Below are 20,939 nucleotides of genomic sequence, written 5' to 3'. Positions count from 1 at the left end.
ACAAATCGGCAACAGATAGAGACAATCCCTGCCCTTTGACGGGCGCACGGTCTGATCGGGGGAGACGGACAGACGAGAACAATGGCAATAAATCGAATCAAGGGGAAGAACATCTCATTAAAACAATAGCAAATAAACAGATCGTCAGGGGAACCCTGGACCCCTTTGTCCGAGAGGACAGTGATCCTAGGAATGGGCAGGATCTCTGCCCAAGGACAGAAACGGTAAACACAGTTCACAGTCCCTAGCATTCATTCATCCATTGGATTCACTCAATCGTATTTCTTGAACACTTACTTTGTGCGGCGACTGTACTAAGCGCTTGGGAGACTGGAGTAAAACAATAAAGAGATACATTTCCTGCCCACGAGGCCGGAAGCAGTAGTGTCTGGGAGAGGGGTAGGTCTCCTTGGCTGTGTAGGAGATGAAGAGTCTAGAGGGGGAGACAGACATTAATATAGGGGCCACCGTCCTAATCAATCATGTTGGACACAGTTCCTGTCCCACATGGGGCTCATAGTCTTAATCCCCATTTCCCAGGTGAGGTATCCAAAGTCCAGAGAAGTGATGTGACTTTCCCGAGGTCACCCAGCAGACAAGTGGCCGAGCTGAGATTAGAACCCAGGTCTTTCTGACTCCAGGGTCCCGGATCTAGCCACTGGGCCACGCCGCACGTGCCAATATCCAGTTGAATCTCAAAATCCAGTCTCCGGTCAGGAAGTCTCCCTCCCCCAGAGCCCAGAAGGTCATGATTCTCTAATGAGTAACCCCCATCGATTTTTCCTCACGCGGGATCGTCCTCCCAACTGCCCAGCGGGAAGGCCAGGATTGGACGGTCCCTCCGGAGAGAGGGAGGGGTCGGGGTGTGGTCCGCGAGGGGGTCGTTGGGATCTCTCCATCCCTGAGTCATCGCCGCGGAAGAAGGGACGGGATCATGGAGATCCTTCTGCCTCTCCTGCTTCTCTCTGTGGCTTCAAGCACAGCGGTCCAGGAAGGTAGGATACATGCCCCGGTGGTCTTCATCAGAGAAAGAATCGATGCATCAGTGGTATCGATTGGGTGCTTACTATGTGTTGAGCACTGTACTAAGCAGCTGGGAGTGGTTAAGTGCTAAACACTATACTAAGCCCTTGGTAGTTGCTAAGTGCTTACCATGTGCCAAACACTATACTAAGCCCTTGGTAGCAGTTAAGGGCTTACTATGGCTGAACATTGTAATAACGTTGGTAACGTTGGTATTTGTTAAGCGCTTACTATGTGCAGAGCACTGTTCTAAGCGCTGGGGGAGGCGCGGGGGAATCAGGTTGTCCCACGTGGGGCTCACAGTCTTAATCCCCATTTTCCAGATGAGGTAACTGAGGCCCAGAGGAGTGAAGTGACTTGCCCACAGTCCCACAGCTGACAAGTGGCAGAGCGGGGATTGGAACTCATGACCTCTGACTCCAAAGTCCGTGCTCTTTCCACTGAGCCACGCTGCTTCTCTGTACTAATGTACTAAGCATTTGGGGATTGTTAAGCGCTTACTATAGCAGAGCACTGTACTAAGCACTTGGTAGTTGTTAGGCGCTATGTGCAGAGCACTGTACTAAGTGCTTGGTAGTTGTTAAGTGCCTTCTTTGCATTAAAGCCGTGAGCCCCATTAATAATAATTATGGGACTCGTTAAGCACTTACTATGTGCCAGGCACTGTACTAAGCACTGGGGAGGATATAAGCAAATCAGATTGGGCACAGTCCCTGTCCCACATGAAGCTCGCAGTCTCAATCCCCATTTTACAGATGAGGTGACTGAAGCACAGAGAAATGAAGTGACTCGCCCAAGGTCACCCAGCAGACAAGTGGCGGAGCCAGGATTGGAACCCATGATCTCCTGACTCCCAGGCCTGTGCTCTATCCACTAGGCCATGCTCCTCCTTATCTCTACCCCGGTGCTTAGCACAGCACCTGACAAATAGTAAGGGCTTAACAAATACCATAAAAAACTCACAATAACCCCCCCCCCCCAAAACCTCCGTGAAGCAGCGTGGCTCAGTGGAAAGAGCCTGGGCTTCGGAGTCGGGGGTCATGGGTTCGACTTCCGGCTCTGCCCCTTGTCAGCTGTGTGACCTTGGGCAGGTCTCTTAACTTCTCTGTGCCTCAGTTCCCTCATCTGTAAAATGGGGATTAACTGTGAGCCTCCCGTGGGACAACCTGATTACCCTGTATCACCCCCAGCGCTTAGAACAGCGCTCTGCACCTAGTAAGCGCTTAACAAATACCAACATGATTTTTCTCCCCCGGCTCCTCCTCAGCCATAAACCTGGGAGGGAAAGTGTTCATATTCCCGAGAACGTCGTCCGATTCCTACGTGACCCTGTCGCCTCAGCTGGACAAGGCCTTGAGGAACCTCACCGTGTGTCTTCGAGCTTACTCGGACCTGAACCGTCCCTACAGCCTCTTCTCCTTGGCCACCCAAGGCAACAGCAATGACGTCCTCCTCTTCAAGGAGGCAGGATCTGCAGTGTTCAGCGTGAGCATCGGCGGGGAGACCGTCTACTACACGGTCAAGGAGACCTATCCGGCTCCCAGGCAGTACTGCTTCACCTGGGAGTCCGCCTCCGGCCTCGTCCAGCTCTTCCTAGACGGGAATCCCCTGGTGAGGAAAGGTTTGCAGAAGGGATACTCGGTGAGCAGGGGCGCCCGGATCATCTTGGGACAGGATCAGGACTCATGGGGAGGGGGGTTCAAAGAGAAGAAGTCCTTCGTCGGAGAGATAGGGGATGTTTTCATGTGGGATTCGGTGTTGACCCTGGACCAGATCAGGGCTGTGGACAGCGGGGGAATCACTAGCCCGAATTTCCTGAACTGGTACGAGATGACCTATGAGGAGAAAGGCTCCGTGGTCACTGCGCCTCATATGTGGTACTGAGGGAGGGGGTCAGCGGGCCCTCGCGGCTGCGGCCTGCAGAGGATTTCCTTGGTGGTGGGCACCCTGTCGGTCGGTCCGTCGATCGTCTTTACCGAGCGCTTACGGGGCGCAGAGCACTGTACTAAGCGGTTGGGGGAGTACGACGCGACGATAAAAGGACACGTTCCCTACCCAAAACGAGGTCTAGAGGAATCGTGTCCGATCCGTCTGCCGTCGCGCCTCCACCCCGTGCACAGTACATAGTGAGCGCTCAGCAAATACCGCAAATGCTGCGGCGATCGGTCGGTTGAACTTTCCCAAGTGCTCAGTACAGTGTGCTGCACCCAAGAAGCGCTCGATAAATAGCACCGCCCTACAAACCCAGGGACCGGATCTACTAACTCTACTGTTCTCTCCCAAGTGTTTAGTATAGTGCTCTGCACACAGTTGGTGATCAGTAAATACCATTGATTCCCGCAGCCCGTTATGAGCAGGGAACGCGTCTGCTAATTCTGTTGTACTGTACTCTCCTAGACCCTTAGCACACTGCTCTGCACACAGTAAATGCTCAATGATAAGCGCTTAATACAGCACCCTGCATGCAGTAAGAGCTCAATAAATACGATCAATTGATTGACTTATATCATTGATTGATTGATGATTGATCTCTTCTACTAGAATGTAAACTCCTTGATGGCAGGGATTGTTTCTACTAATTCTATTTTGTACTCTCTCACACGCTCAGTACATGGCTCCGCATACAGTAAGTGCTCAATAAATATGATTGATTGAATTTTTGTCTGGATCATTATTTCTTCTGAGCCCGCTCTGTCTCCTTCATTAGGATGTAAGCTCCTTGAGGACAGGAAATGGGCGTCTAGTTTCTGCTGTAATTTCCCAAGCGCCTAGTACAATGTCCTCTCAATAAATGCCACTCCTCCTGCTCCTCCTCCTCCCCCTCCACATATAGAGGACTAGGCCCTACACTGGACACTGGGGATAACACAGTAGAGGGATGACAGGTAAAGAGAAGCGGTGTGGCCTAATGGATAGAGCACGGGCCTGGGAGTCAGAAGGACCTGGGTTCTAATCCCGGCTCTGCCACTCGTCTGCTGTTGACCTTGGGCAAGTCATTTCACTTCCCTGGGCCTCAGTTCCCTCAATTGGAAAACGGGGATCAAGACTGTGAGCCCCATGTGGCACACGGATCGTTTCCGGCCTGATTAGCTTGTATCTTCCTCAGCGCTTAGTACAGTGCCTGGCACATACTAAGCACTGAACAAATACCACAAAAAAAAAAGAAGAGAGTCAACCGTTTTAACAGAGACAAGATAAATAATTGAATGTTTCACTGAACAAAAATATACTCCAAATTGCCGAGGAGTGCTATAAATGCAGTCCTAAGTGCTGGAGACGGCTGATGGGTTTATTTGACTTGGAGTGCTGGGAACTCATTAGCTAATTAATTAACTACTTCCAGTTAATCATCTTTCAATTAATAGCTAATAGCACTATGGCTGATAGCTCAAAGCACATTGGTTCCCAAAGGAAAATTAAAGTAACACTGGAGGGAGAGGAGCTGTTGAGCCACAAGAAGCAGCATGGTCTAGTGGATAGACCATAGGCCTGGGAATTCGATGGCCTGGCTCCACCACTTTTCTGCTGTGTGACCTTAGGCAAGTCATTTCACTTCTCTGTGACTCGGTTACCTCATCTGTAAAATGGAGATTAAGACTGTAAGCCCCATGTGGGAAAGGGACTGTGTCCAATCTTATTAGCTTTCATCTACCCCAGCGCTTAGAACAGCGCTTGACACATAGTAAGCGTTTAACAAATGCCATCATTATTTATTGATCTGATGCACTGTGCTATATTAAATGCTTGGGAAAGTACTACAGACACCTAAATCCAGGCCTGTGCTCTATCCACCTGGCCACGCTGCTTCTCTGCTGTTTCAAATCATTGGATCAAAAAAAATCAAAATCAGTGTTAGGCACCAGCGGGGATGTGATTTTTAAAAAAGCCAGAGTTCTGCCTTAAAAGATAAACAGTGATCTCCATCCTGGAATATCACCTGGAATTCTAGTTATTCCATCTTTGGAAAGATGCACCTAATCTGTACTCATGCATTACCTTTATACTCTCCCAAGAGCCTACTACAGTGCTGTCTTCTTTCAGCTGGTGCTCAATAATTGATGGACTGACTGATCTACTGCCTTAAAGTCAATCCATCAATCAGTGGTATTTACTGAGCACTTCCTGAGAAGAAGCTTGGCTTAGGGGAAAGAGTCTGGGCCTGAGAGTCAGGAGAACCTGGGTTCTAGCCCTGGATTTATCACTTGTCTATTGGGTGACGTTGGGCAAGTCACGTCACTTCTTTGGGCCTCAGTTACCTCATCTGTAAAATGGCGGTTAATCCTGCGAGTCCCAGGTGTCCATCTCACCACCGACCACTTGTCCACGTCCTGCCTCTGTCCAGGAACTCCCTCCCTCTTCATATCCAACAGACAATTACTCTACCCACCTTCAAAGCCTTATTGAAGGCACAACTCCTCCAAGAGGCCTTCCCAGCTAAGCCCTCCTGTCATTATTATTATTAATAATAATTATAGTATTTGTTAAGCACTTACTATGTGCCAAGCATTCCCTTCTGTGTTTCTCTGACTTGATCCCTTTATTCATCGCCCCTCAGCACTCATGTCCTATCTGAAGTTTTATTTATTTCTATTAATGTCTGTCTCCCCGTCTAGACTGTAAGCTCGTTGTGGGCAGGTATCGTGTCTGTTATCTTGTTCTATTGTACTCTCCCAAGCGCTCAGTACAGTGCTCTGCATACACTAAGTGCTCAATAAATACGACTGACTGACGGTTTAGGGGACAATGGAGCTCCCCAGGTTGGTTTGATATCGGGATGGACTTCCCTCAGAATCGCACAGTCCAGTTGGCATCAGGACAGGTTAATCAGAGACCATATCCCCACCCATCTCCCTACTACCATTCCTCTCCCAACTCCTTGAACGAGTTGTCTACACCCGTTGTCTCAAATTCCTCTCCTCCAATTCTCTCCTCGGCCCCCTCCAATCTGGTTTCCATCCCCTTCAATTTACAGAAACCACCCTCTCAAAGGTGACCAATGATCACCTTCTTGCCAAATCCAGTGGCCTCCACTCCATCCTAATCCTTCTCGACCTCTCAGCTGCCTTCGACACTGGACCGCTCTCTTCTGGAAATGTTATCCAACCTTGGTTTCACTGTCTCTGTCCTCTCCTGGTTCCCCTCATCTTTCTGGCAGTTCATTCTCAGTCTCCTTTGCGGGTTCCTCCTCTGCCTCCCACCCCCTAATTGTGAGGGTCTGTCAAGGTTCAGTTCTTGGTCCCCTTCTAATCTCCATCTATGCTCACTCCCTGGGAGAACTCATTCGCTCCCATGGCTTCAACTATCACCTCTATGCAGATGATACCCAAATCTACATCTGCAGCCCTGACCTCTCTCCCTCTCTCTAGTCTCGCATCTCCTGCTGCTTTCAAGACATCTCAACTTGGATGTCCTCCCGTCACCTCAAACTTAACACATCCAAAACAGAAATCCTCTCTTCCCACCCAAACCCTGTCCTCCCCCTGACTTTTCCACCACTGTAGATGTCACCACTATCCTCTCTGTCTCACAATCCCTTAACCTTGGCTCTATCCTTGATTCCTCTCTGTTATTTGACTCACATATTCAATCCATCACTAAATTCTGCCGATCTCACCTTCACAACATAGTTAAAATCCGCCCTTTCCTCTTCATCCAAACTGCTACTGCATTCATACAATCACTCATCCTATCCCATCTGGATTACTGCATCAGCCTCCTTGCTGACCTCCCAGACTTCTCTCTCTCCCCACTCCAGTCCATACTTTACTCTGCTGCCAGGATCATTTTTCTACAAAAACGTTCAGGACATGTCACCCCCCCCCCAAAAAAAAACTCCAGGGGTTGCCCATCGACCTCCGCGTCAAACAAAAACTCCTCACCATTGACTTTAAAACCCTCCACCACCTTGCCCCCTCCTACCTCACCATGCTTCTCTCCTACAAACCAACCCACCCACTCCTCTCCTCTAATGCTAACCTTCTCACTGTGCCTCCATCTCACCTATCTCACCGCCGACCCCTAGCCCGCATCCTGCCTCTGGCCTGGAATGCTCTCTCTCCTCAAATCCCCACAGACGATTATTTTCCCCTGCTACAAAGCTTTACTGAAGGCACATCTCCTCCAAGAGGCCTTTCCAGACTAAACTCCACCTTTGTTCATCTCCCACTCCCTAGCGCATCACTCTGACTTGTTCCCTTTGCTTTTCTCCCCTCCCAGCCTCACAGCCCGTATGTACACATCTGTATTTTTATTTATTTGTATTGATGTCTGTTCTCCCCAGCTCCAGACTGTAAGCTGGTGGTGGGCAGGGAATGTCACTGTTCATTGTTGTGCTGTACTTTCCCAAGCGCTTAGTACGGTGCTCTGCACACAGTAAGTGTTCAATAAATATGATCGAATGAATGGAATGAATGAACAATGGTAGTGATGAGTGTATTCAGTTTACAAGTGGGGAGTCTATGAGAAAAACCCGTGTTGGTTTCAAATCTTCGATCTGCAGCTTTCATGTCTGTCCCAAGTAGAATTCATATCAAGAACTAGCATGGCCTACTGGACAGAGACCTGGCTTGGGAGTCGGAAGAACCTGGGTTCTATCCCTGGCTCCACCACTGGTCTGCTGTGGGACCTTGGGCAAGTCACCTCACCACTCTAGACCTCAGTTACCCCATCTGTAAAATGGGTATTAAGACTGTGAGCCCCACGTGGGACCTGGACTGTGCCTATTCTGATTAGCTCGTGTCTACCCCAGTGCCTCAGTGGCACAGAATAAGCAGCATAGAGAAGCAGCATGGCATAGAGGATCGAGCACGGGCCTGGGAGTCAGAAGGTCATAGGCTCTAATCACGGCTCTGCCACTTGCCTGCTATGCGACCTTGGACAAGGTACTTCACTACTCGGTGCCTCATCCTCCTCATCTGTAAAATGGGGATCGAGACTTTGAGCCCCACATGAGACAGGGACTGTGTCCAACTCGATTTTCTTCTGTCCACCCTGGTACTTAGTACAGTACCTGGCACAGAGTAAGAGCTTAAGAAATAACACAATTCTCATTGGTATTATCATGAGTCAGAGCTTAAGAGATAACATTAAAAAGTTTCCTGATGAATATACTATGTGTCTCTCAGGTGGCAGAGAGGGACAGCAGCAGATGGCAAATGGCAGAGGGATGCCGGGCGGGGGAGAGGGTAAAAGAACCAAGGGGAGGGGAACGGCTGCCTTTATCCACCTGCTGATTCTGTTAATGTTTTCCCACAGTGGGGAGGGGGCACCCCTGCCCGGCTGGTATAAATGCCATACCCGGCGGGCAGGGAGGGGATCGAGGCGGCGGGGAATCCCAGGTCTGAGCTCCATGCCTGTTATCTCCGGCCCAGGAAAGGACGTGAAGATGCAGCTAGCTTGGTTCCTGATCCTTGGGGCCCTCTCCGGGACAACTGCCCAGAGATGTAGGAGGACGGGATGGGATGGAGGGAGGGATGGAGAGAAAGAGAGAGGGGTGGGAGACCTGTTTTAATGAGATGTTCATCCCCTTGATTCTATTTATTGCTATTGTTTTCGTCTCTCTGACTCCCCCGATTAGACTGTAAGCCCGTCAATGGGCAGGGACCGTCTCTATCTGTTGCTGATTTGTACATTCCAAGCGCTTAGTTCAGTGCTCTGCACATAGTAAGCACTCAATAAATACTATTGAATGAATGGAGAAAAGTCAGAGGTCTCTGGGGAGATCAGTGGAAGGGGACTGGGCCCGGCCGGGTGGCTTGGAGTGGACGAGGGGAAGATTGGGGTTCGGGGATTCTGAATCTGGCACCCATTTCTCCTTTTGGGAGGCTTCTGCTGCCTCCTAACTCCGCTCCCCAGCTCTGACCGCCACCCACTTTTTTGCTTTTATGGTATTTGTTATGCGCTTACTATGTGCCAGGCACTCCAGTAAAGCGCTGGGGTAGCTACAAGCTAATGGGTTTGGACCCAATCTATGTCCCACATGGGGCTCACAGTCCCAATCCTCATTTTCCAGATGAGGGACTGAGTCACAGAGAAGTTAAGTGACTTGCCCAAGGTCACACAGCAGACAAGTGACAGAGCGGGGTTAGAACTCAGGTCCTTCTGACTTCCAGGCCTGTGCTCTATCCACTAGGCAACACCTGTGAGAAGTGAGAGGCAGGATGGTCTAGTGGATAGAGAGCACAGGCCTGGGAATCAGAAGGACCTGGGTTCTTGTCCTGATTCCACCACTTCTCTGCTATGTGATCTTGGCTAAGTCACTTCACTTCTCTGTGACTGGATCCGACCTGACCCGCAGTTACAGCCTCTTCTCCTATGCCATCTGGACCCAGGCCAACGAGATCCTCCTCTTCAAGGAAGTCAAAGAGTACCTGGTGGCCGAGGGGGACTCGGAGGTGGTCTATGACCTCCCCGTCGCCACCGAGGCCCTCCCCGTCCCTCGACACATCTGTTTCAACTGGGTTGGTGGTGTTCTGGGTGGATGGGAAGCCTCTGGGGAGGAAGGGGCTGCGGAAGGGCTACACGATGGGGGATCAGGCTAAGATCATCCTGGGGCAGGAGCAGGACTCATTCGGAGTGTGACCTTGGGCAAGTCATTTCACTTCTCTGGGCCTCACTTACTGTATCTGTAAAATGGGGATTAAGACTATGAGCCCCATGGAGGACAGGGACTGGTCCAAACGGACTACCTTGAGAGAAGCAGTATGGCCCAGTGGAAAGAGCCCGGGCTTGGGAGTCAGAGGTCATGGGTTCGAATCCCGGCTCTGCCACTTGTCAGCTGTGTGACTGCGGGCAAGTCACTTCACTTCTCTGTGCTTCAGTTCCCTCATCTGGAAAATGGGGATTAACTGTGAGCCTCACGTGGGACAACCTGATTACTCTGTATCTACCCCAGCACTTAGAACAGTGCTCTGCACATAGTACGTGCTTAACAAATACTAACATTATTATTAGCTTGTGTCTACCCCAGGGCTTAGTACAGTGCCTGGTACATAGTAAAAACTTCACAATACCATTAAAAAATAACAGTGGGGGAGGAGGAAAGGAGGGAGGGAGGGATGAAAGTGAGGGAGGCAGAGGAAAGAAGAGGTGGGAAGAGCCTGGGGATCCCCTTCCAGATTCGCAGATTCTGTTGCCGAATTGTACTTTCCAAGCGCCTAGCGCAGTGCTCTGCACACAGTAAGCGCTCAATAGAGACGATTGAATGGATGAATGAATGATCAGCGGACTGAAGGCCCCGAGGGTCCCGCCTTCATAGGGCCGCCTCTGCGATAGAGCGTATCTGATTGGAGGAGAGGCCTGAGTGACGGCGCGCTCCTCCAATCAAGAGGGAGAGCGCGTCCGCTCTGGAAAGAGAGGGGTTTGGGAGGAGAGGAGCGCGCAGACAGAGCTCGTCCGCAAGAGGGCGCAGTGCTCCCTCCCGCTCGTTCTGTCCCCCGCCGCGGGGGTCATCCCGGTCGCTCTATGCGAGAGGGAGTGACGACCCTCTCTCATTCATTCATTCATTCATTCATTCATTCATTCATTCATTCATTCATTCATTCATTCATTCATTCATTCATATTTATTGAGCGCTTACTATGTGCAGAACACTGTACTAAGCTCTTGGAATGTACAAATCGGCAACAGATAAGACAGTCCCTGCCCACTGACGGGCTTACAGTCTAAGCCTCTACGAACAGAGGCCCCCGGCCTCTCTTCCAACCCTTCCTCTCCTTTCTCCCCTCCCTGCCCTGATCCCCGAGACAGGATGAAGACCAGGTGAACTGTTTCTTCTTCCTATTCTGCCCCTTCCTCCTCCTCTTCCTAATAATGATGCTATTTGTTAAACGCTTACGATTCGTCAAGTACTGTCCTAAGCACTGGAATAGAAACAAGCTAATCAGTTTAAACACGGTCTCTGTCCCACAGTGAGCTCACAGTCTTAATCCCCAATTTACAGATGAGGAACTGAGGCACAGAAAAGTGAAATGACTTGTCCAAGGTCACACAGCAGACAAGGGGCTGATCCGGGATTAGAACCCAGGTCCTTCGGACTCCCAGGCCTGTGCTCTACCCATTTGGCAGTCCTGCTCTCCTCTTCCTTCACCTTCTCCTCCTCCCCTTTTCCTCCCCCTTCTCCTCCTGGTCCTCTTCCTCGTCTTCCTCCTTCTCTCCTCTTTCTCCTCCTTTTCTTCTTCCTCCTCCTCCTGCTCCTCTTCCTTCCTTCCTCCTCTTCTATCTCTTCCTATTCTTCCTCCTCAACACTATCCTTCCTTCTGTTTCTCTTCCCCCTTTTCCTTCTCCACCTCCTTCCCCTTCTATTCCTCTTTCTTCTCCATCTCCTACTTCAGTTTCTCCTCATCCCCATTATGATCGTCGTCATCATCATCATCAGTCATCATCTTCCCCATCAGCAGCCCCTCCCTGACAGACGGGAGAGGGTGTGTGGTCTAGCAGAGCCGGGCTGGTGACTAACTGCGGCTCCTGCTTTAGATCCGAGCTGCCTATCTGCCGAAGCCTGGCCTCCTCCTGGAAACTAACCCAGCCCCGTGCTGCAGCTCCCTCCCCGTTCTCATCTTTCCTCCCCTCCTCTCCTCCCTTTCCTCCCCTCCTTCTCTCTCCTCTCCTTCCCTCCTCTCTCCTCCCTTCCCTCTCCCTCTTCATTCCTCCTCTCTCCTTCCTTTCTTATCCCTCTTATCCCCTTCCCTCCCTCTCCTCTCCTTCTTCTCCCTCCTCTCCCTCCCTCCTCTCCTCCCTCTTTTCTCCTCCCTTCCCTCTCCCTCTTCATTCCTCCTTCTTCTCCTTTCCTCCTCTCTCCTTCCCTCCCTCTCCCTCCTCTCTCCTTCCTTCCCTCACCCTCGTCTCCTCCCTCTCCCGCCTCTCTCCTTTCCTCTTCTCTCCTCTCCTTCCCTCCTCTCTCCTCCCCCCCTCTCTCTTCTCTCCTTTCCCCTTCCCCCCCCTTCTCCGCCCTACAGCATCTGTTCTCCTGCGCACGACCTTACCCTCTCGGGAAAGACACGAAGCCGGGGAAAGGTAGGAATAGGAAGCGGGGAATTCTCAGCTTGGGGCCCCGGTGTACCCCTTCCCCCAGCCCCCGACCCCCGACCCCGACCCTCTGTGACTTTGGGCAAGTCGCTTCACTTCTCCGTGCCTCAGGTACCTCATCTGTAAAATGGACTGTTGAGACTCTTGGCCCCATGTGGGACCTAGTCTGTGTCAAACCTGATTAGCTTCGATCTACTCCAGCACTTAGTACAGCGCCATGGTAAACGCTTAAGAAATATCATTTTAAAAAAAGGGTTAGAAAGGGAGGGGTTTGGATAGAGGGGAGGGCATTCTCGGATAGGGGGATCCCAGAGCGGGCCGGGGGACCCTTGGTCAGGGAGGGGCCTGGCAGCGTGGCTCAGTGGAAAGAGCACGGGCTTGGGAGTCGGAGGTCATGGGTTCGAATCCCTGCTCTGCCACTTGTCAGCTGTGTGACTGTGGGCAAGTCACTTCACTTCTCTGGGCCTCAGTTCCCTCATCTGTAAGATGGGGATTAATAATGTTAACAATAATAATGTTGGTATTTGTTAAGCGCTTACTATGTGCCGAGCACTGTTCTAAGCGCTGGGGTAGACATAGGGGAATCAGGTTGTCCCACGTGGGGCTCACAGTCTTAATCCCCATTTTACAGATGAGGGAACTGAGGCACAGAGAAGTTAAGTGACTCGCCCACAATCACACAGCCGACAAGTGGCAGAGCTGGGATTCGAACTCATGAGCCCTGACTCCAAAGCCCATGCTCTTTCCACTGAGCCACGCTGCTTCGGTATCTACCTTAGCGCTTAGAGCAGTGCTCTGCACATAGTAAGCGCTTAATAAATACCAATAATATTATTATTATGATCCCCAGCCGCCCTCCGCGCGAAGCCCTGGCGGCGCTGCCTTCGAGGGCCTGGAGAGCCACTGGCCACCTGCAGGGCCGCCAAATGGCCGCAAGGGGGCGGCAGAAATTAGGCTGGTAGGGGAGAGTGTGGTGGCGATGGGAGAGGGAGCTGGGTAGGGATGGAGAGGAGAAGTAATAATAATAATAATAATTATTATTATTATGGTATTTGTTAAACACTTACTATATGCCAAGCACTGTTCTAAGCGCTGGGGTAGATACAAGGTAATCAGGTTGTCCCTCGTGGGGCTCTCCATTTTGCAGATGAGGTAACTGAGCCACAGAGAAGTTGTGACTTACCCAAGGTCACACAGCGGACGAGTGGCGGAGCCGGGATTAGAACCCATGTCTTTGACTCCCAAACCCGGGCTCTTTCCACTAAGCCGTGCTGCTTCCCCGAGAGAGAGAGAAGGGGGCGAGAGATCGACCGAGAGGCAGAGACACGCAGAGAGAAGTAGGGAGAAGCAGCACGGCCTAACAATAATAATAATAATGGTATTTGTTAAGCGCTTACTATATGCGAAACACTGTTCTAAGAGCCAGGGTAGAGACAAAGTCATCAGGATGGACAAAGTCCCTATCCCACATGGGGCTCTCAGTCTCAATCCCCATTTTACAGATGAGGTAACTGAGGCCCAGAGAAGTGAAATGATTTGCCCAAGGTCACACAGCAGACAAGTGGTGGAGCCGGGATAGAATCCACGACATCTGACTCCCAAGCCTGTGTTCTTGTTTCTTTTCATGGTGGAAAGAGCATGGGGCTGGGAGTCAGAGGACCTGGGTTCTAATCCCAGTTCTGCCACTGGTTGCTGTATGAGCTTGGGCAAGTCACTTCACTTCTCTAGCCCTGTAAAATCCCTCCTATTGAGACAATGAGTCTTCAGTGGGACGGGGATTGTGTCCAATCCGATTAATTCATATCTACCCCAGAGTTTAGAACTGTGCCTAACCAATTTAATAATGATAGTAATAATGATAACCGGTGACCAAATAATCCCACCTTCAGCCTCCACTCTGTCGAGAGAGAGAGAGACCACCCTATAGCTCCCTATCCTAACTGGAGTTAAGTACCTGTCTCCTCACATCCCAGGATATTAGGGGAATCCATCGAGGAGAGGTGAGAGTCAGGGTTCCCCACAGTTCTGGAAGAGTGGAAGCTGAAGCCCCCATCTCCTCCACTATAACCTCAATCCCTTCCACTCACCCCAACTGCCACTGGGGTGGAAGTCGAAGGACTAGAACTGCCCCCCACTCGCACTTCAACCGGGGGTGGGGGGCAGTTCCTTTCCTTTCCCTCACGTCTACCCACTCTGTCGTCCTGTATTCTCCCAAGTGCTTAGTACAGTGCTCTTCACATAGCATTCAGTGGGCAGGGACTATCTTTATTGCCGTATTGTACTTTCCAAGCTCTTAATATAGCGCTTTGCACACTGTAAGGACTCAATAAATACGATAGAATGAAATGGAATGATGGATTGCTGGATCGAGTCTCTGCTTTCTTCCTCTCAGCCCACTTTCCAGTCCCTTCTCGGCCCCAGACCCAAGGGTTGGGAGGGGTCCGACTGGTTGATCCTCCCCCATCTCCTCGCCCCCGTCCCCCTGGTTTCTCCTCCCCCGCCTCCCACTTCGTGGAGGAACCGGAAAATAGCTCAATTAAAACCTTATTTCCCTCGGATGGTGCTGGCGAAGGGAGGACTCGGGGCTTGCTAATTAAACCGAGCGGCGGCGTCCGGGGGCGGGAAGGGGGAAGCGGTCATTAATTAAAATCACAATTCCCGTCGGGCACTAAGGGTGGAATGACTGCGCTAGGCCACATTTGGCGAAATCATCGAGTGCCAGGGGGCAGAAAGGGAAAGTCCGGTCCTTAATGCGACGGTTCTGGACGATAAATCGCAATGATAATAATAATGACAATGGGAAGCAGCGTGGCCTAGTGGAACCATTTCGGTCAGACGGTCATGGGTTCTAATCCCAGCTCGGCCACTTGTCAGCTGTGTGATCTTAGGCAAGTCACTTAACTTCTCTGGGCCTCAGTTACCTCATCTGTAAAATGGTAATTGAGACTGTGAGCTCCACGTGGGACAGGGACTGTGATCAACCTGATTTGCTTGTATCCATCTCAGCGCTTAGTAGTGCCTGGCACATAGTAAGTGCTTAACAAATGCCTTAATTATTGTATCTATCCCAGTGCTTAGGACAGTGCTGGACACATAGTAAATGCTTCACAAATATTATTATTATTCCCTATCTCGCCCCCCACCCTCCGCAGTGATGCCACAGAGGGAATGGCCAAACCCCACAAGCCCTTCATCCCCACAGCACTTAAATCTATAACTGTCAATTATATATGTATAAGTATACATGTTAGTGTCTGTCTTCCGCTCTAGACTGTAAGCTCCCTGTGGGTAGGGAACGTGTCTGCCGACTCCGTTACGTTGTATTGTCCCAAGCACTTAGTACAGTGCTCTGCTCAACTTAGTAACTGCTCAATAAATATGACTGTTTGATTAATTGGTTGGTCCGGGAAGTTCTGCCCAGGGATGTGGCCTAGAAGGCAGGAAGGGTGGTATATCTTGCTTGAAGATACTGTTTTGCTCTCTGCGTCCTTCCAAGCTTTTCTGGCTTGGTCCATGCTCTTCAGAGGGTGACGAGGGGGAGATTTCCATTCGGTGTCTCCCGTCCCATTTTGACAGACTCCCCCAGTCCTCTTGCCTCCCCACTTACCAGCCCCAGGCACTCAATTTCTCAATAATAATAATAATAATACTATTTGTTAAGCATTTACTATGTACCAAGCACTGTTCTAAACTCTGGGGTAGATAAAAGACAATCAGGTCAGAGCCCCTGTCCCACATGAGGTTCACAGTTTAAGTAGGCTGAAGAACAGGTATCGAATCCCCGTTTTATAGATGGGGAAACCGAGGCACAGGGAAGTTAAGTGACTTGCTCAAGGTCACCCAGGATCAGAAGTCCCTCCAGTCTCTGTCCCTGACGTGCTGTGTGACTTTATACGGGTCGCTTAACCTCATTGGGCCTCACCATTTTCCGTCACTCCCCGTCCTGTCCCAACTACCCCTCTCCCTGGGTCTGCTGGGGACGGAGTGGGTGGGGACAGGGGATTTGGGGAGCAGAGTATGTGGATGTGCCGGGGGGGGGGGGGGAGGGAGTGGGGGGTGTTTAAAAAAGGACCCTGGAGGAGGGAGGGAGTAGGCCCGGGTGGGTCAGTTAGGGGTGAGACTGGTTTGGGCCCTGCTGCTCCCTGACGCTCCCCTGTCACCCCATGAGGCTCCTTGGACACCCGCCACCCTAAATGTGCCAGAGGCACCATCTTCCCGGCACTGCCCACCTCACAGGACAGCCAATCGACAATGAGACTGGCTGTTGCTTAGCAACACAAAGGGTGGGGAGTTGGAGAAAAGGAGCCCCCGAGAATGGACCTGGGGAACGGCTTCCTCTCTCTGCTCGCCCTCTCCCCCACCCCCAATCACTCTTCCTCCCCGTCCCCTCCCCTCCTGACCCTCCCCCTTCTTCTGCCCGGGCAAGGGGAAGACCAGGGGCATCCAGGGGAAGGAAGTGAGGGAGGGGGAGAGTGCGCGACCCGGTGGGAAGAAAGCAGTACACAGTTGAAACAGCAGCCGGCTGCAGGATAGAGAAGACTCCAGGCCCCCTCTCCACGACCCCCTCAGCACAATCTAGGGTCAGGTGGCGGGGTCTGAGAGGGGTGTCAAGGGGTGGGTTATGGAGAATCGAACCACAGTTCACCCCAGGGGTTCTGGGGGCTGGGCAATATAGCCACGGGGAGCAGCTGGCCAGGTGTTTGGGTGCGTGTGTTTGTGTATGTGTGTGTGTGTGTGTGTGTGTGTGTAAATTGGGGAGGGGGCTTGGGATTGGGACCTGAAGGTAAGCAGAAGAAAGCAAGATTGGAGCGGGATTGGTTCGGAGGAAGTAGAGCAAGAGGGAAGGAGGAGAGCATAGCAGGGCTGGGGAGGGGACTGAAAAGAGGAGGGGGCAGGACTGGACAGTTGATCTGGGGTGAGGGGCCGCAGTGGAAATTCCAGGCGATGGATCAGAACAAAGTGGCCTTCTCCTCCCCTCCCCTCCTTTGGACAGGGCCTCCTTCCCCGTCCTCCTCCCCGGTATTCCCAAACAGGGCGTCGACCGGGGCCCAGTAAGGAAGCGAGGAGGAGGGTAAACTGCCAACGGGTCTAAGTGAGTCATTGACCTCTGATCCCATGGCATCCTGAGAGCGGGAAGGGACTTATAATGGGGGCCCCAGGTCGTGGGGATGGGGGGGATGAGGAAAGAGGCAATGAGACCCAGCTGTAAATACACATCAGAGACACACTCAGACACCCAGAGAGGCTCCCTCAGACACACACCCCTGACCAACACATACAGAGGCATAAAATACACACAATTACACACATATCCATCACACTCATATGCACATATAAGTGACCACATCAACAACCACAACCATACACACCCACAACGAATACCCCTGCTTCACGGGCATAGAGTTTAGCATCTGGCCCCTCCCACAGTGAAGAGGGAGCAGCGTGGCCTAGTGGATGGAGCCCGGTCCTGGGAGTCTGAAGGACCTGGATTCTAACACCACCTCCGCCATTTGTCTCCCGTGTGACCTCGGGCAAGTCACTTCACTTCTCTGTGCCTCCGTGACCTCATCTGTAAAATGGGAACTAAGACCGCGAGCCCCCTGCGGGACAGAGACGGTGTCCAACCGATGTGCTTGCGCCCACCCCGGCCAACACTTAGTACGGTGCCTGGCACACGATAAGCGCTTAACCACTATCACAGTTATTATTATCACTGGGGGACCTGAGCGTCTCTTCTCTTGGGAAACTGAAGGAGGGCCAGACGGACAGGCGGACCCTGGAGATCGAACGCCCCCCAGTCCCCTCCGACCTTTCCCCTCCTCTAGACCCCTCGCCCAGCCCTCTCCCCCGGAGAAGCGGCGTGGCTTAGTGGAAAGAGCCCGGGCTGGGGAGTCAGCGGTCGTGGGTTCTAATCCCGGCTCGGTCACCCGTCAGCTGTGTGACCTCGGGCAAGTCACTTAACTGCTCTGGGCCTCGGTCCCCTCATCTGTAAAATGGGGATGAAGACTGTGAGCCCCACGCGGGACAACCTGATCACCTTGTATTCCCCCCCCCCAGCGCTTAGAACAGTGCTTGGCACACAGTAAGCGCTTAACGAGTGCCATCATTTATTTATTTTATTGTCATTTTAATCCCGGCCCCGCCACTTGTCAGCGGGGTGACTTCGGGCAAGTCTCTTCACTTCTCCGGGCCTCCGTGACCTCATCCGTCAAAGGGGGAGGAAGACCGTCAGCCCCACCGGGTATCTCCCCCAGCGCTTAGGACAGCGCTTGGCCCACAGTGGGGGAAGCAGCGTGGCTCAGTGGAAAGAGCCCGGGCTTCGGAGTCAGAGGTCACGAGTTCGCCTCCCGGCTCCGCCCCTTGTCAGCTGCGTGACTGTGGGCGAGTCACTTCACTTCTCTGGGCCCCAGTTCCCTCATCTGTAAAACGGGGATTAACTGAGAGCCCCCCAAACCCGATGACCCCGTATCTCCCCCAGCGCTTAGAACAGTGCTCCGCACATAGTAAGCGCTCACCAGATCCCATCGTTATTATTATTCCCGACGTTCTTATTATTGGACGACTCTCTTCCCCGTCCGGGGAAAGCTACTGGAAGCGTGTGTGCGTCTGATCGAGCTGGGGGGGGGGGGGGGGGGAGGGCGCTCCCGGGCGGGAGGGGGCTGGGGGCAAGAAGGGACCGACCCCCCGGTGGGCGCAGCATGGGGGCTTTATTTGGGATGGAGGGTCCAGGCCCCTTCCTCGGGGTGGACGGCGGCGGGGGCGCGGGCGGGGTTGCGGGCCGATCTCCTCTGCCGCCGCCGCAGCAGCAGCAGCGCCCCCAGCGGAGCGGCCGGGCAGTGCAGCGCGGCGAGGGCCTGGGCCAGGTCGCCCGCCACGTCCAGGGCCTGCTGGGCGCGGCAGGAGGGCAGCACGACCCCCAGGCGCACCAGGACATCGGCGCCCACGGCGGCCCCGTGGGGCGCCCAGAGCGCGAACCAGGCCCACAGCGGGTCGGCCCGGGCCCTCCGCACGGCCCAGCCAACGCCCAGCCCCAGGGGCAGCAGCAGGAAGGCGGCGGCGCAGGTGACCGCCAGGGCCCAGGCCCAGCCCGGCTGCTGGCCCGACGGCCGCACGGCGCACAGGCCCGGGCTCGCCCGGGCGGAGCCGGCGGCCGGCAGGGCCAGGAGGGCCGAGCCCGCCCAGGCGGCGGCGGACAGGACCGCCGGGCGGCACCGACCGGGGTCCGGCCGCGGCCAGGCCCCGCCGGCCACCAGCAGGGCCTGGGCGAAGGCCCCGGCGTACCAGGCCCCGACGGCCGGCTGGCAGAGGGCCGGCGGCCAGGTGGGGCCGGGCGCCAGGAAGGGCAGCACGGCGGCGCAGAGGGCGCAGGCCCCCGCCTGCTGGACTAGCAGCGCCCGGGCCCGGGGCGGGGGCCGGCGGCGGGCCGGGCCGCCCAGCAGGGCGTAGAGCAGGGCGGCCGACGCCAGCAGGCCCAGGGCGCTGACCAGCGCGAAGAAGGGCAGCGAGGAGGGGCCCAGCAGGTGGCAGGACCGGCAGGGGGCCACCAGGTTCAGGTCCAGGTCGCGGTAGAAGTCCTCGTCCTCTTCCGAGTAGCTGTAGTTGAGCATAGGCAGATCGTCCACATCCACCCGGAGGGAGCCTGTCTGCGTGGAGTTGTAGGGGAGGCTTGCTTCCTGCGGGGGCGGGGCGGAAGGGCCGGGTTTAGGGGGGACACCCCGGGTGGGGAGGAGGGTGCGGATAAGGTGGGGCACCCCCGAGCTAGGGGATTCAGGGTGGGGGAGGCTTTGAGGGGGGAGGAGGGGGCAGACGGGGACTCCCCCGGGTAACGAAGCAAGGCGCGAGTAAGGGGGGGGGCACTCTGGGCTGGGAGATTCAGGGTGGGGACGGGAGGGACCCCTAGGTTTGGGGATTCAGGGTGGGGGAGGCTTTGAGGTGGGAGGAAGGTGGAGACGGGGACACCGCCCGGGTAAGGGGTTTCAGGGTGGGGTCGGAGGAAGGTGGGGATGGGGGGCCTCAGGAGGTGAGGAGATTCAGGCTGGGGGACACTTTGGGGAGGGAGGAGGGTGGGGAGGGGGGAGGGCGTCCCCGTTTGGGAGGGATTCAGGGTGGGGAATAGCCCGGAGTGGAAGGAGGGTAGGGTTAGTGGGGCATCCCCGGCTTGGGGAATTTAGGCTGGTCGTTACCCTGGGGTGGGAGGAGGGTGAGGATGGGGGACACCCCCGGATGAGGGGATTCAGGGTGGGGGACACCTTGGGTTGGGAGGAGGGTGGGGACGGGTGCACCCCGGGCGAGGGAATTCCCCGGGGTGGGAGGAGGAAAGTGGTAGGGGAGACTCCCCCGTTTGGGGGGATTCGGGTTGAGGGATAGCCCGGGGTGGGAGGAGGGTGGGAACCCCCCGATGGTGGGGAGACGAGCTCACCCACTTCTCCCGCTGGCACGGTCGGAAGGGAGGTCTGGAAGCGGAGGGTCAAACCTTGTTGGGGTGGGCAAGGGGCCGGGATGCGGCGGGCGGGATTTGGGGAGGCAGGGACCTTAGAGATGGGAGAGGACAGGGCGGCGGGGTGAGCGCCCCCAAACTCACCGAGTACAGGCAGTTTCCCATGGCGCCTGGCAGGGCGGCGGGCGGCGGGCGGTGGGCGGGTGGCGGCCCCGTGGGGGCAGCTGCGCTGGGCAGATAAGACGCTGGGTTTCTGTGGCGAAGCCCGCAAGGCCGGGGCAAGTCACCGGGCCGGGCCCCGGGGGAGGAGCCGGGGGGACGCGGGGAACCACCTACTGTCAGGAAACCTCCGCCCTCTCCCCCCCAAAGAGGGCCGAGCCCCCACCCCGCCGAGGGAACGACCTGGGTCTTCCTGAGAGCCCTAGGCCCCGGGCCAACCATCAAGGAAAGGGGG

At 54.3% G+C, this 20,939-nt stretch overlaps 3 protein-coding genes across 3 annotated transcripts; 2 read left to right on the top strand and 1 right to left on the bottom strand.

The window, feature by feature from the left end:
- Positions 1–886: 886 nt before the first annotated feature.
- LOC100087904 (C-reactive protein-like) lies at positions 887–3,131 on the top strand. Its single transcript, XM_001517670.4, has 2 exons — positions 887–995; positions 2,291–3,131. Exons 1-2 carry the CDS (start codon positions 935–937, stop codon positions 2,905–2,907), a joined length of 678 nt encoding a protein of 225 aa, XP_001517720.1. The 5' UTR covers positions 887–934; the 3' UTR covers positions 2,908–3,131.
- A 1,268-nt stretch (positions 3,132–4,399) lies between these two features.
- LOC100680897 (mucosal pentraxin-like) lies at positions 4,400–9,603 on the top strand. Its single transcript, XM_029055490.1, is given in 3 exon segments — positions 4,400–4,444; positions 9,279–9,481; positions 9,483–9,603. Coding segments are annotated over 3 exon segments (369 nt in total).
- A 9,152-nt stretch (positions 9,604–18,755) lies between these two features.
- Positions 18,756–20,650, bottom strand: ACKR1 (atypical chemokine receptor 1 (Duffy blood group)). Its single transcript, XM_029055489.2, has 2 exons — positions 20,630–20,650; positions 18,756–19,721 (listed from the first exon to the last, which is right to left on the bottom strand). The coding sequence occupies exons 1-2, from the start codon at positions 20,648–20,650 to the stop codon at positions 18,756–18,758; spliced, it is 987 nt and encodes a 328-aa protein (XP_028911322.1).
- Between the last annotated feature and the right edge of the window lie 289 nt (positions 20,651–20,939).

The sequence above is a fragment of the Ornithorhynchus anatinus genome, chromosome X5 (genome assembly GCF_004115215.2).
Source record: "Ornithorhynchus anatinus isolate Pmale09 chromosome X5, mOrnAna1.pri.v4, whole genome shotgun sequence".
NCBI classification, from domain to species: domain Eukaryota; kingdom Metazoa; phylum Chordata; class Mammalia; order Monotremata; family Ornithorhynchidae; genus Ornithorhynchus; species Ornithorhynchus anatinus.
The sequence above is the reverse complement of the archived record's forward strand: the minus strand, read 5'-3'. Positions and strand labels throughout refer to the sequence as shown.